This window comes from Nannospalax galili, unplaced genomic scaffold (genome assembly GCF_000622305.1).
Source record: "Nannospalax galili isolate Female #2095 unplaced genomic scaffold, S.galili_v1.0 scaffold768, whole genome shotgun sequence".
Lineage (NCBI taxonomy): Eukaryota > Metazoa > Chordata > Mammalia > Rodentia > Spalacidae > Nannospalax > Nannospalax galili.
In genome coordinates this window covers 7,334,393-7,350,070 of record NW_008360317.1, presented here as the reverse complement: position 1 = coordinate 7,350,070, position 15,678 = coordinate 7,334,393, and the positions used below count along the sequence as shown (strand labels likewise).

The 15,678-nt window shown below is 45.6% G+C and overlaps 1 protein-coding gene across 3 annotated transcripts in view; it reads right to left on the bottom strand.

Moving 5' to 3' along the window:
• The window catches only part of Flt1 (fms related tyrosine kinase 1), a 170,510-nt gene extending 155,080 nt beyond the window's left edge, over positions 1–15,430 (bottom strand). Inside the window, exons 1-2 of one of the 3 annotated variants that reach the window (XM_029559611.1) lie at positions 13,397–15,430; positions 12,938–13,273 (exon numbers count right to left, since the gene is read on the bottom strand). In XM_029559611.1, coding sequence (XP_029415471.1) covers positions 12,938–13,001 — 64 coding nt within the window. In that variant the 5' untranslated portion in view covers positions 13,002–13,273; positions 13,397–15,430. Of the gene's footprint in view, positions 1–12,937; positions 13,375–13,396 lie in introns of those variants that run through there. The other 2 variants (XM_008825054.2, XM_008825055.3) reach the window with 2 other exon arrangements.
• Between the last annotated feature and the right edge of the window lie 248 nt (positions 15,431–15,678).

Genomic DNA, 15,678 nt, shown 5'->3' with positions numbered 1-15,678 from the left:
TATTTATTTATGTGTGGGTGTGTATGTATGTGTCTGGCTGTGTCTGTGTGTCTGTGTCTCTGTGTGTGCATTGCTAAGGGCCAAACCAACAACCATGTGAGGCCCATGCACATCCTAGGCAAGTGTTCAACCACTGAGCCATGCCTCTAGCCAGCAACTGTTTTCCTGTAAATTCTCTTGCTTCTTAAGGCAGAGGCCTTTGTTGACCTCTTTCTTGGCTGAGAGGACACTCTGTCGTCATCTTCCAGGGAGCTGATTCACATGTTTTTTTTTTAAATCTGGAATCTACCTCGCCACCAGGAAAAAGTCACACATAAACATTTTATGTCACATTGTGGTTTTTAAGCAAAGCATCATGGCAGAATACTGGGAGAGATTCAGCAACAGGGAGAGGAAAAGACAACTCCCAGATGTGATATATTAGCCAGGACTAACCTGTCCTACCCGTCTCGATTCATCTAGTCCAGAGCAAGAGGGGATAGTTTTCAACCCCAAACATTTTGATCCAAGGTAGCAAAAGCAGTGACCTCCCTAGCTCCCCAGGCAGTGATGGTACACCTGGGAGCTGAAGGCTCTCAATCAGCTGCCTCTCTTCTGTGCTGTTTGGGAAAGTTCACCAGCTGAGCCTTATCAGGAGAGCCTGTCTAAAGCACAAGATTTCCTGGGAGACATCCTCATCCTCGACCCTAGGTCTAGAGTCAATTCAGTAGAACATGGCCAGATTGGCCAAAGCCAAGAAAATGGGAGTCCCCAGAAGATAGCCCACCCAAGCGGAAAAGCAAAGTGTCACACACACACATTGGGAGTCTCATCAGCACAAAGCATGTTCCACCAACCTCCATTTGTACATTCCCATATGCATGTGTTCTTAGAAGGCAAACTTACGAGTAGCCTATAAAAACCTCTGAGACCCAGAAGAATGGCTTAAGATATAGTGTGAATCAGTTCAGTCAGCATTTATTAAGTGACTACTATGTGCCAGGGACTGTACCGACGTCACAAAAGCAAAGATGGATCAGTAATGGTCCTTTCACCTAAAGGGGTTTCCACGCAAAGTTGACCTCTCAGAGGATGCTGTTTAGACATTGAAGAGTTGGCACCATGAGAGCTAGAAGATAATCTAAGTCAACAAACCAAATTCTGTGCACTCTGTGCTTATGCACACATTATTTAGTATAAGAAGTCACAGATTCTTCACTTAACCAAGTAATTCATCTTGGTAAAATTTGGTGTAAAATTCACAAAATACAAACATTTATTTAACTGGAGCATGAAGCACAGCAAATTAAGCTATATTTGCTTTATAAATAAAATATAAAGGGTCACTTAATAATCACATGAGCATCTTCCAAGTGAACAGATTAAAATGTCCTTATATAAGTTGGATGTGGTGGTGCACACCTTTAGTCCCAGCACTCGGGAGGCAGAGGCAGGCAGATCTCTGTGAGATAGAGGCCAGCCTGCTCTATATAGCGAGTTCCAGGCCAACAGGGGCTACAGGGAGACCCTATCTCAAAAAGACAACAAACAAATAAACAAAATGCTCAACTAAAAGAGGCTTCTACCCATGTCTCTACTCTAGTTGAAGCTAGAAGTAAGTCTACAGTGATGACTGGATATGAAATTGGAGTCAAAATTAAATTTGCTACAATCCATATTTTTCCTCATGAAATAATGGAAAAATACAGCATTCCAAATCATTGTGAGAAAATATATTTCTCAAATACCTCCTACTAAGTTTACAGTTAATATTTTCCCAAAATGGGGATGATTCACATGAACACATCAGGATTTAGATTGTAAAGCACATAAAATAATAACAGCCACAAAAAACAAACATGCTTTAATTCTACATTTTAGACTTTACTACTCTCCCCCAAAAGATATATCCTGACAGAATTACTAAGTTTGTCAGTTCATAATAGCTAAAGGGAAACTAGAATTTCTGGGGATTAGAATTCTTGTGAGTTTTCTCATCTTTCTCTGCATAGGGTATTTTTAACTTAGCTGTTCTAGGACAGAGGATAGATGAAAGGCAGGGAGAGGTTTTAATTACACACCAATGACAAGTCTAATACTCCTTCAGTCGTAAGCAGTTATAGGTGCCCAAACTCCAGTCTGATAATACAATTAGTCCATTTCCAAGCATTTCCCCCTCCAGTTCTAGCAGAATTCCCCTTGGAGAAGATGCTGAAGCTAAAAATGTTTCAAAGGATAATTGCACAGAAAAATTTGGTCCAGCAGGAGGCGTAGAAGAGTGTTAAACATTTTCCAAAAAGGCGATACCATCAATCATACATAAAACGCTGCAGTCAGTTTGCGTTGCCTTTTAAAATAGTTTGCTTGCAGTGTTCTGTAATGTAGCCTTGCTTTTTCATCTGCTTAAATATATTTTTGGTTTCCCTAATGCCAACTCAGAAAAAGAAAGCAGTCATAAAATCAAGCAGTGTTTCTTTCACCATTCTATGTGATTTCCATCTGAGGCATGTAACTACACTTGGCCACACTTTCTGGTTGTTTCCTCAGAGCAAAAGCTAAAACTCCTCAATAGGTGGCAGGATAGGATTTTTCTCTCAGACTCTGATAAACACAATTCACAGTGGGATGGAAGAGTGTCCCTTTCCAAGTAAGAGGTCACAGAAGTTAAACACTCTTTTTATTTATTCACTTTTTGCAGGTCCGAATATCTTAAGAGAGCAAGGAGGAAGAGACACAAGGATCAGCCCCGCTCGGGCTCAGTGACAGAGCATCTGCCCAATGTGTGCAAAGTCCTGAGCTCCATCCCCAGTACAGCATACACACAGAAGCACACACACTTATACACAAGCACACACACATATACACAAGCACACATATACACACAAGCACATATATGTATACACATAAGTATACATACATACGTAAGCACACACATATATGCACAATTACACATACACACAGGTGCACATATACACACAAACATGCACATGTACACATAACACACATGCACACATATACACACACACATATACAAATGTGCACACAAGCACACACATATACATACACATACACATACACATACACACAAGCTTAGTGTTGCTGTACAAGGATTCAACACAGGAAAGTCAATGCCAGACTGCAAAGCAACTGTCTCTGGAAGGGAGGGGCATTTGAAGTTGTGCCAGCCAGCTTTTTTTTTTTTTGAGACAGGGTTTTCCTGTAGCCCCAGCTGGCCTGGAACTCACTATGTAGATCAGGCTGGTCTGGATCTCACAGAGAGCCACCTGCCACTGTCTATCAAGTGTTAGAAGTAAAGGCATGTGCCACCAAGCCCAGCTATATCAGTATTTTTAGTCTAATCCCTGAAAACAAAACTTGCCTTTTCTTCAATCCAAGGCCTTCTCATTCAAGTTAGTTTAGGTGAATGTTGAGAAGTGATTGAATCCAGAAGAACATGTCCAAATCCTGGTCAGAGTGTGTGGCTCTCAACAAGTCAACCGTCCTCAGCCTCAGGGTTCCAATCCATCAGAGTTAAAAGTTCACGTGGTTACCAAGAAGCCTGCATGAACCACACTTGCTGGGGAGCTGCTCTATGTCTGCATTCCTTCCCCTTCCCAGGGACAGAGTAAGTATCCTCTCTCTCTCTCCAATCCACAGAGCATCTTGGATGCTCTGTGCAGTACACTTTTCCTAGAACCCACTTGGGGCTCTTCCCACAGGTCCTCCTGCTTTCCTATGGAGAAGTTCCAAGTCTCCAAGGTTGCAGGCTATAGGGGGAGCTAGAGAAGCAGGCAGAATTCCTGAAACCGTCAGAAGGCAGCCTGGGCTTTCATTGTGGACCTGTCTCAAGAGAGCTTTTCTTGAATCAGATGCCAGCCTCAGCCCATGATCCTTTGTACTCTTTGGAAGTTCATGAAAACCATATTCACATTGGTTTTGGGAATCTTATTCTGATATTTTTGTGAGTGTTCTTGATTGCCCAAGATTGAAAAAAAAAGTCCACATGATTAAAATTCTTCCTTAACGGAGATCTTAATGGTATCTGCAACACGCAGCAGTGGAATCTCCCAAGGCCACTTTAAGATGGAGTAGCAGTGGCTTCTCACATTCCTCAGGGATGGCAAAACTCCAAGGACACTGATTTTGAGAGCCAGGGAAAACAAGCTCCCCACCCCCACCCACAATCCTTCCAAGGTTCTTTTCCTTCTCTGATTTTCAGTTAAATTGCAACACACCGAGAGGGTTTGGTGTCTGACAAAAGCAGATTCAAACAATTCCAGCTTTACCTATCACTCAAGTATTTTATTTGCCTGGAGCCATCGCTTTCCTAGTGGCTTGGATCCTTGGTGTTTCGTAAAGAAAGCACCTGTACGATGTTTCCACCTGACATCAACCGTCATTAAAAAGATAATGTAACTGTGGTGCGTCAACAAGCTGTTCTATCAGGCAGAAAACATTCACACTTGTGAGTCCCACACCTTCCTCTTGGGACTGAGTAAAAGGATGTATGTAGATCAAAGTGCCTGACAGTAAGTAGAGGTTACTTTCTCCCCAAAGCTTCTCTGTCCCTATAGATCGAGCTAGGTCAAGGACCCATGAGATAAGCCTCAAGAAGCTACACTGCTGCTGACACTCAGTCTGGGGCCAGCTGACCTCACCCTTGCTGGAGTTACAGTAATCCTAAGGAGCTGCTCTGCCAACTTGGAATGCCAAGCTAACCCTGGCCTGTGTGCCATAAATCAAAGATTTATGAATGGGAAGCTCTTCCATTAGTGAATAATGTCCTGCCCAAATACTGTCCTAGGGACCAAGACATTATGTAGCACTTATTATTTATTAGTTATTTTAATTTTTTGGCTAAACTCCAACCTAACAGCTAGACTGAAAGGCAAAGGGGAAGTGTTAAAGAGTGCCGTTCCTCCCCTCAGAAGAGGCTGTCTCCTCAGCCCAGGATTCTGGGCCAGGACTTGCTTTGAGCAATAGAATGTGACAGAGTGATGCAGGAATTCCAAAACACAGGCCTCCAAACACCTTGTAGTCTGTACCATGAACTGTAGGAATGCCTTGACCTCCCTGGAAGAGCCTAAGCTGCACTGCTGAGTGAGCAGGCCCATGGAGAAAAGACCCAGCACCAAGGTCTCAGTGGAACTTTCAGGGACTGTGCTGCCCAAGTGACCCAGGTGAGGCCTTAAGGCAACCACCAGCTGAATCCTCAGATGTTTAACCTATGGCATCATGAATGCAGCAAACTGACCTGGGCCACCAAGTTTTGGGACAGCTTGTTATGTTCCAATAGATGACAGATATAAAAGCTATTGGATGCCATCCTGCAGAAGCTTGAGAGGATGGCAAGGGCTGTGCTTTCCTTATTTGAATATAACAGTCCCAAAATGGAACTCACACATTATCATATCAAATTCCCTAGAGGTAGCCCTAGTGCTCTCAAGGAAAGGAACTCTCACAGGGAGAGTTCCAATATCATGTTTCCACCTGGCAGCAACTTTTCTTGACAATGACGATCGAACCATGATGCATCACCATACTTTTCTAGCAGGTCAGTCACCCAAGTCAAAGGCACTGACCCCAGGGAGGTACAGCTAGGGAGTCTCCTTAGTGAAGTGAACCTTTTGAGGCTTTGGACAGCATCTTTCAGGGCACACTGGAATGACACAGGACTGGACTGAGGCACAAGGCAATAGTTTAACCATGACTGGTGATGAACCAGAGGAAGGCTGAGTGATGTAAAAGACGGCAGAGGATGGCAGGAGGCACTATTAGCTGTGCTGTCTAAATTCTCATTCAATACTGGCTTCCAACTTCCACCCTCCAACCATCAGAGCAGACTCACTCTCAGAAGGCAATTGATTTAGTCACATTGATTGGTTGCATGGCTTTGCCCATAGTATGTAAGTATTTCTTCTATTACAATGTACTGACACACTCTTCCTGGTGAAAATCATCCTAAACACAGTTTCTTCCACCTCCCCTTAGTCTGAGATGATTCAGTGCCTTTTACACATTTTGTACCTGGGAAGGTACATCTCACAGGCCCAGGTCTTGCTAATGATCCCTGGGGTTATGGTTTCCAAATGTGCTCTCTGGAACAGGTGCATCAGGGAACTTTTTGGAAAAGCAAATTGTCAGGCCTGTGAAGATGGCTTAGTTGGAAAAGTGCCTGCCATGAAATCATAAAGACTGAGTTTGATTCCCCCAGAGCCTATGTAAAAGGCCAGGGGCAGTATGTACTTATAATCCCAGCACTGGGGAGACAGAGACAGGGGGATCCCAGAGGCTTGCTAGTCTAGCCTAACTGGTGAGCCACATATACATAGACATGCTTGCACACACCAGCTTCTCTGCACTTACACTCTAGGGATGACTTTGGCCTGTGTGATTAAGGACCAAGCTCAAAGCAGGCCACAAATGTCTTGTGCCCTGTCTTTTGCTGAGACACCCGCATCCTATTGCTAGTCTCTTCTCAAACTCTTAGACTTATCTTGGACCTGTAACCAAAGTAAACAGAAGCTGTGTAAACAGAAGTCCTCAGGAAAACCATGAGTAACCAAATCTCGAGTGACAAGATCAAAGTCTTAGAAAATAGGGATTTGGTGGAAAATAGTAAAAATGGCATTAAATAGCTAAGCTTTAGCCAGAAATAAAAGCTCTCTGGGGCTTTTGCTTCTGAATGCTGGGATGAACTTGAGGGTGCCAAGTCTCTTCTTCCAGAATGTTCCTCTGTCAGGGAGACATTGCTGCCTGGTGCCGCAGCTGGCAGGCTCAGAGTTCTCGCTCTGGCTGGGAGTCCAGTGCATTTTGCGTCTGTGCTCTGCCTTGCTACACATTTCTGGCAAACAAGTCTCTTCACAGATTATCACATTGCTCCCAGGCACTTTTTGTCAGCAGGTCTTCTACCCTTCCATTTCATGGGCGCGGTATAAATGGGATTTCCTTTCAAGCCACAGACCCACCCATGTGGTCTGCAGAAGCAAAACTACAACAATTACCAGATTCTTTTGTTGAAAGAGGCCTCAAGTGAACCTGGTAGAACTGAAAAGCCTTGGCTTTTATTATACACAAATATAAAACCACTTACATTCAAGGCCACCTTCAGCAAAACCCTGATGAGGACTTAGCCTGCCAAAGGATTTCTGGGAAACCCATTGCTTCTCTATGACCATGGTCCTCAGCCTGGACTCTCTGTTAGATTACTCTAGAAGCTGTAAGAACCTGCCTGTCAGGGCTGCACCCCCTGACCATTGGGATTTCATAGAGTGGCTGTTCTCAATAGAACTATACATGCGAAACATCACATTTTACCCCATAAATATGTGGTTATTTTCTCAATTAAAAATTAAATACAAAGAAGAGACCAGTAAATAACTGATAATAAAACTACAATCAGTGTATTAAAAAGTCTGTACCCATAGTTGGTCCTTAGCTCCACCTCTACTCCCAACCTACACCTGCCCACAGCACACTGCAGCACCCTTCTCAAAGTGTGTTCCATGATGAGGAACATCAGTACCCCCTGGAAATGAGTGCCTCATAACCAGTTACCTTCATAAAATCCCAAGGTATTTCGTTTCTACGCTTAAAATAGAGAGGTACTGATCTTAGGGAGTCACAACAGCCACTCTATGAAATCCCATGTAACTGTAACTAAGGCCAAGTAGGCAGGCAGGAACACATCCATAAACTGGAATTAATGCTTACCTGACTCTGAGAGATGTCTGTGAAAGGTAGTGTAATAACCTATTTATTCATTCATTCACTCCAGCAACCCTACTGAGAGATTGAAGAAGACCTCAGACACATGCCCTCTCCCAAAGAGGGAGGGAGGACATAGTCTAATAAACTAATGTTTCAGGTGACAGGCACTACAGGAGGGGCCCCAGGGGAGCAGGAGAAGCCCTAACTCTGGGGCTGCCAGGAGTTGCACTGCTGAACTGGGATTCTCAGGCAGGGAGGGGTGCAGAAGGAGGGCAAGGATTTTACAGATGGCAGCCCAGGAGCAGGGAGGCTGTGGGGAGGAAGAAGGCCTACCTGAAGTAGGGCAACTTCTTTGACCAGGAGCAGGGTTAGGGAGCTAGGACAGAGTGTAGAGGGATGTGATGACAGACTCAAGCAGTACCATAAGCTGCAGCTGTTTGTGGAGGGAGTCCAAGTGCTCACAAGCAAAATTAATCTCACAAATATCTCCATGAGCTCCTAAGCAGCTATCTTTTCGAAGTTCTTCATTGAAGCCCTTTATGGGCTTTTATAGAAGACAATTTCATGTTTAAAAAGATGCTGGGGGTATAGCTCATTGGTAGAGTACTTGCCCAGCATACAAAATGTCCTAGAGTTTGATCCCCATGACTATGAAATCCTACTACTAATAATTATTATTATAATAAACAAGTAAGATATGATTTAGAAAGATATTTTATTAAAATGCTATTCAACAGATATTGACCATCTCTACTCTGTGGCAGAGGAAAAACACAAATGAAGAAAAATGTTGACAGAAAGGTAAACTCCAGGTTGCCCTCCTGGGTCTGTCACTAGCCAACAGTGGAGCTGAGAAAATACCACAAACTGGGCCAGTCTTCTCACCTCCAAAATTAGATCAATGAGGTTCCATGTGGCTTGCACAATGAATTCCTCTTTGAGACAAGATCAAGTCTCTCAAGGAGCCTGACATCCAAGTAAGGAGCAGGGATCAGAAACGGCCTGTAGGCATCCATTTACAAAGGCTGATGGGAAATCCCCAGAAATTCTTGACATCCCCCCCACATCCGCTTAGCAGCAATGCAGGAAATCTAGTCCACTATCTTCGGCAGACTCAGTGGAACCATTTCCTTAATGAAACCCCCCAACAGTGCTGTGTGCTAAGTTGGAGGCATCTTTCAAGCCTTCCCTCAAATACCTCATTCCTCCTGTTTCCTTCCCTTCCTTCAATCTGGTGTGAAGTCCAGCAGTTTAATCAGCAGCATGCAATTTCCAAGGTACCCACTGCACACCACCTCCAAGTCAGTCCTGGAAAGCATCTGGCAGGATCTGGTCACTCCTCACAAACCTCTCCAACAGAATGAAGCCAGTGGAACAGGAGGGTCTGTTCTGTTCAGTTTAACCCAGTGCAAAGATGTTTTTATGTTTTTAGTCACTCTTAGTACTATGTGTTTACTTTAAAAAAAAAAGCCTGGTATGATGTTTAAATATTGCCTCCCCTGTGCACAAAGTCAAACGGTATCTACTTGCAATCCTCCCACACCCCTGGGGCACAGAACTGAAGCAAGAGCTTTGCTTACCTGTTCCTAATACCATCAACAGCCTTTGCATTTAACACTCAACTGCTAATATAGCCTCCTGCACTTTCCCTCCATTCTAAGGCCCACTCTCACACACATCAATTTAAAGCACTGAAAAAAACTTTTATTCTATTATTTGTTCCCTCTTTGTACAACTGCCCAAGCCAGGATAAAGATCAGCCATGATTTTGCCGTGTTATACTGTATAATCTCCCTCAAGGGTATCACATTTTTGTCAACATAAAGCCATGTTTTGCAATATATGATTTCCACCTCTATATTATATATACTCAAAAGTTTAGAAATGTTTCAATAGTTTGGGAGAAAAAAGTAATTTTTTTTTAAAGAAATCACAAAAAGTAGGTTCAATTTTTAAATAAGAGGTTTAGTAGTCTTATTGCAATCTGGAACAGTTTTAGAACATAGATATTTTTTGATTAAATAAATGTTAACTTAAAAAAAAGTCAAGAAACATATAGAGGAGTAAAGAGACTGGTATCCTCAGAAAAGTTAATGTAGCTAAAGTCTGTGCCATGGTTACACATTCTGCTGGTGAAATGAAAAAGGCCCAAGATAATGATCTAGTGGTTGAGGCAGCCTCCCTCAGACCATCACTTGCAAAAGGCAGCCCACTAAAGACCAAGTTAATTGGTTGGTCTGGTGCATTGTACTAGAGGAACAGAAAGTGCAGTGTGATCCGGGATAGGAAAGTCAGGTTCATCCAACCACAGCCTCAGGTGACTTAGCATCCACCCAACATGTATAAGGATGGTGGGGAGACAGAGAAGAGGAGGACTCTGTTCAATTTGTTTCTTGAAATTGTTCATTGGATGTTAGAGTTGGAAAAGGGCTTTGGAAATCAACCATCTTTTCTAATTTCTACATTTTACATACAAGAAAAATTTCACCTGCTAATTAGAAAAGGAATTTAGCCTAGTACAGAATTTTCAATAAGAAAAACAAACACTGCATTATAAAATGTTTTGAAAAACTAGATGATTACCTACAGTTTATCTGCAACATGATTAATTGGTTAGAACACAATGTGTACCAACAGGGATCCTAAATAATAATCCATTATCATTTAAAATATGCAATTTTGGAAAAACATGAATTCATAAATGTCAGAGAAAACAAAAATTGCTGTGTAAAATATGCTTTAATATGAGAAATGCATTGCATTCAATTTGGGAATAGGTATTCTGATTTAGTGAGAGAGACTTCTTATGAAGTTCAGACTGGCTTTGCAACACAGCCCATGCCTATGCTTGGCTAGAACTCACTCTCCCTCTGCCTGAGGTCTCTGAGTGCTGGGAATCACAGACACGGACCTCACACCTGGCTGGTATCATTTTTATAATATTGATTGTAACAGATTTATTTTGTGAATATTCCTTTAAAAATTCACAATTTAAGTATATTTAATTAGTTCTATCAAATTGTAAATGTCAGCTGCTCAAGAACTCAAGAAAAAAAAACGGGAGAAACAGAAAGATGGTGGCTTTAATCAAGGGTGTGGTGCCTTCAACTGCAAGGAGACAGAGCTGGAGTTGATAACTTTCATAAGGAAAGTGATCACAATACAGAGAGAACATGAAAGTATCTGAATTGTGGGTATCCTTTGAATTTTCCTGAAGAGTAAATCTACTCTTCAGAGAGGGAAATGCATTATCTCCTTGTATTACTGAACCTCTGGTTATTTTCATTGTGTGTGTGTGTGTGCGTGTGTGTGCGCGCACGCGCGCGCACACACACACACACAGAGGCACACTCCATAGGTACTCAGGTTATAGTACCTGATGGGGCTCCGTCCCTAGCTTGCCAGGGGATCAAGCCCTCCTTCTAGATAGAGGAATGCATTCTTTTTACCTCCAGTACACCTCCTCCTTGGATTGAAAAGCTCTGGCACGATTTAGAAAGTAGCTGATGATTTGAAGGATGTAACCCAGAGAAGGCAGGGTTTGCAATGATGTACTTGGCAGGCAAAAGGATGTTCCCAGTCAGCAGGCTAAAGGTATTTACACCTTGTTTGGCTCTGTTTGTCTGTCTTCCCACAGCATGAGAAAAGCTTTTTCTTAATCAGAAAAAGTTCTGAGATTTCTAATCCATGAATAAATTACAATCTAACACAAATCACAGAGGTTCTCTTTCACATTTCTGAATAGTTTCCACAGATCTACCACATTCTTAAACAGAAATAAAACTATGCTTCACTAAACCAACTATGTTTTAAAAATAAGTATTTAAAAACAAGTTTTAGAAAAATAAAAACACATGTATGAAGCAGAAAATCCAACAAAACGTGCTTTTCCCTCCGTATTTTGGGGGTTCACAGTAATTTTTTTTTTACCTAACTTTGCCTTTACATAACAGACCGATGAAGTATTTAAACTCTGTAAGCAATATATTTCACATAGTTTTTCAAAACAAAAAGGTGCTTATGAAATTGAAAATACAACATTTCATTTAATATCGTTATTTTAATACTTCCCCAACCTATGTCGAGTTCTCAGACTTGAACTTTGCTCTCTCAATCTCTACTTTAGAAATAAGAGTCTAATCGTCACATCCAAAAAGTTAATTTTCACTGCCTTAAAAAAATATGTTTAACCTTACAGACTTTCCTTCCCGGGAACATCACACTCTTACGTTAATTTTATTTTATATTCTCTTTTCCCACGTTGTATGAAAGAAAGGCGCGCTCCAATATCTAGCTGTCTGCGCTAGGGACCGCACCAGAGGCGTCCACCACTCTGGTCTATTGCCGGGGACTTGGAGTCGGAACTCCGGAGTGCCCTCCGGCTTTGACCTCTTCGCTGCTCGTAAAATCTGGGGACCCCTGACCTGGTCCACTGCCTGTTTTCCTACCCCCAGGCTGATTTAGGAGGCGAGCGTACCCGCCAATTCCTCTTTTAGTTCATATGATCAGCTCTTCTAGATTCAAAACTTGAAGGCTAGGCTTAGAATCCCGAAACTTGACGATATGGGCCCTCGGCTGCCTTGGCCAATTTGGGTCACTCACGACGATGACCTGTGCACCCCGCCTGCTCCCGTAGAGGCCCCATCCGGGTGACTACGCTCAGCGATCTGCCGCGCGCTCCCCGAGTTTTACCCGGACGGTGCCAGGTGGGTGCGGGAATCAGAGCCGGCCCTCTTCTGGGCCTCTATCTGTTCGCCGAAGGCACGCGACCCTCCCCAAATTTGTTCTCCTCCGCTCTGGTGGCGCGAGGTCGTGGACAGTGACCATCAACGCTGACGCCCGCCTCTGTCCAGCCCTGGCAGCCTTTCCTAAGACGCTCCTAGAGCGCCCGTGACTCTGGGTGCCAGGCAGGTCCGCGTGTGCGGTGAGTCGGGTACCCAGAGTCTAGGGAGCGAGACCCTACCCGGAGCCAAGAAGAGAACCTGCGACTCCCGCCGCAACCCGCAACCCAGCCCTGACCCGGCCGCGGCGCCAAGGGGAGTCAGAGTCGTGATGCCCACGGCCCCGGGCCAATCATTCCCCGAAGCGCCCACTCCGGGGGGAAAAAAAAGTGCAGTGGGCCCAGGCGTGCCGGCTGCAACAAGTGTCCCTGGCTCCCGCCGAAGCGCGCGTTCCTGGCTGCAGCCTCGCTCCCCGCGCGCACCCCCCAGCCGCCCATCCCCGCCCGGCTCCGGCCGCGGCTCCTCACCTGTGAGAAGCAGGCATCCGAGCAGCGCGGACCGCAGGACCACGGAGTCCCAGCAGCTGACCATGGTGAGCGCGACGCGGCCTGCTGGCCCGGTGCCCGCGCTCCCCGAGGCCGATCACCCAGCCGCCCGCGCTGGTCCGCTTGCACTCCAGCTAGCTGGGCGAGAGCCCTTCTCCGCCGCTCCAGCCGGGAGCTGACCTCTTCCCCGGGGTAATCCTGGCCGCCCGGCGCCCACTGGCCGCTGCGCTTGAGCCCCGGAGCCCGCTCCGAGCAGCCGCCGCCGGGGAGGAGTCGCCACGAGTGTCCGGTCGCTCGCGCTCCGAGCCTCCAGCGGACCTCGATTAAGAGCAGCCGTGGGCGGGGGCGATTTATAACCTTTCCCCAGCCCACTTCCTACCCGGGCACCTCCTTCCAGTGACGTCAAGGGGTCCCCCACCCCTCATCCGCCTCCCCACCTACCCTCTTCTTCCTCCCCGGCTCGCTTCCCTTGGCCCTGGAGGGGGGCGGGGGCCGGCGAGGGCGGGTGGCGGCAGCTGAGAGCGCGTGCGGAGGCGCTGGCGGTGTGGGCTCCAGAGCTGGGGCTGGGCAGGTTCAGGGTCCTCGCTCCATGCCCTCCTGCCCGCGCCCTTGCTGCCCATCGCGCTCAGGAAATCCTCGCCGGCTCCCTCCACCAGGCTTACTCAGCTCTGGGGGCCACCCGAAACTGGGGAGAAGACGGGTCTGGAGGCGCACCGCCCTGCCCCGGGGGCGGGAAGTCTTATCCACGGGAAGCTGACCGCGCCTCTGCGACGGTGTCCCTGGCACTGAGGAACCAGGCGCAATCCGGCCCTCTTCTCTTGCCTGCTCTTTCCGCGCTGTCCCGTCGGCCCCTGACCCCGCCAGATTGTTCCAACACATCTAGGAAGGCGCCAGAGACCCACTGCAGAAGGCGCTCGGACCAGGAGCGTCCGAGGGAACGAGACGCTTGATTGGCACCTTCGGGAAGAGTGCGGAGCGCTCAGGTCTCAAGGGAGGGCGTCTGTGTCTTTTTCGTCTGTATTAATGCACCCGCCCAAGTTATTTCCTCAACCCTCTGCTTCCTAGAAGCAAAACAAGGAATAACATGATACCTTTTTAAAAAGCCGAGGCGTGAAACCGCTCTTGCAACTTGTAAGGGCCAATCACTTGAACTTTATTTCTAAAATGCTGGAAAAAGAAATCTTTTTGGTGGCAGCTTCTATGCAACATGACTACTCTGCTGCTGTTGGAACAAAACCGGGTGAAATTAACTCAAGGCACTAGATCCTTACGATGACAGTAATTCCACGTTGTTCCTCAATTATGTATCCATTAACTCAAAGACTGAAATCGCCCTAGCCTCCACGGAGCAGCCCAGTCTTGTTCCTGTAAATACTGCAGGTTTCAAAAATGGTTCTATTGAAACCTGCCAGTTGGCCATGATAAATGGGATCAGCGACTTTTCCTGAAGTACTAGACAGAATCTCTTCCTGAGAAGGTGGAGCAAGAAGAGTTGCCACATCTCGGTGCGGCTCAGCCGGGGAGTTTGAGCCACCGCGACCTGAAGCTCCACACAGGCAGCGCGCAGCCGGGTACCGGGGGCAGCAAAAACAGAGCCAAGTGTCTTTCTCCCGCGCGTCTAGGAGGGAAGAAGAACGCCGAAAGCTACAGCTCACTTGCAGGCTTCCCCTTCCCTTTCTGATTCTCGCTTTGCAGTTCCTTAGGCCTGCCCCCAGAGCCTCTGGTTGCCCTAAAACCAAGAATCATCCAAAGAATGGCCAGCACCAGGTAGCGATCCCTCTGTCAACTGAATCCCCAACCCTAGACAGTTTGGGACACACACGCAGATTCAAATTGCCCCTCTGCCTCTCCACGGAGGTGCAGGTCACTCCCACAGACTCCCATGCAGCTGCAGGCGTTAGGGCCGGGGTGAGGGGAGTGTGCCAATGAAAATCCACCATTGCTGCAGTCTAGAGGTGCTTGGGATGTGGCGAGCAGGCTGACAAACCAAGAGGCCAAGGCTATGATAACTAGACACCGTTTTGCAATGCAGGAGGTGTGTGGCACCTCATGGGCATAGAGAACAACCATGGTCACCTAAGGGAAGACTAAGGAAGGCCACTCAGAGAAGGGACACCGCTGTTGTAGGGAGGCTTCCCATGTACAGCCCTCAAAGGTCGACTTTAATACATTGTTTTCAAAAGGCATTTTGATTCTTTAAAATACTCAGACACTCCCAAACCTGCTGGCAGAAATAATACTACATTGAGTTATGAAGCCAGAACAGGTATTTGATGGACAGCTGAAACAATCTATAATCTAAGATACTCATCAACAGTGCTAAAATACTGCTCAATTATCTAAGGCTAATAGAGTCATAATTGAATCTAACTTAGATTTGCACAAAAACCATGCTGCAGTTGTGGTCCTCCACAAATTCCCCATTATTCTTTTGAAAGGTTGAAGATTTTTTTTTATTATAGTCAGCAATTTCTTCACTGTTTCTTTTGTGGATTGGATTGCATTAGCTTTGTATAAAGAATTTTAAAATGGTACAAATTGTTATGAGGTTGTTTCGTTAGTGACTTCAATTTCACTTCAATATGGAGAACAAAGGTATAATTCTCAGGCATTTCACTGAAAGAGATAATACCTTTGAATAATGGGCTACAAGACCCTTCTAACTAAATCACTCATGAAAGAGGTTTTATAGATAATACTGATGGAAAAGATCAAATTCAATA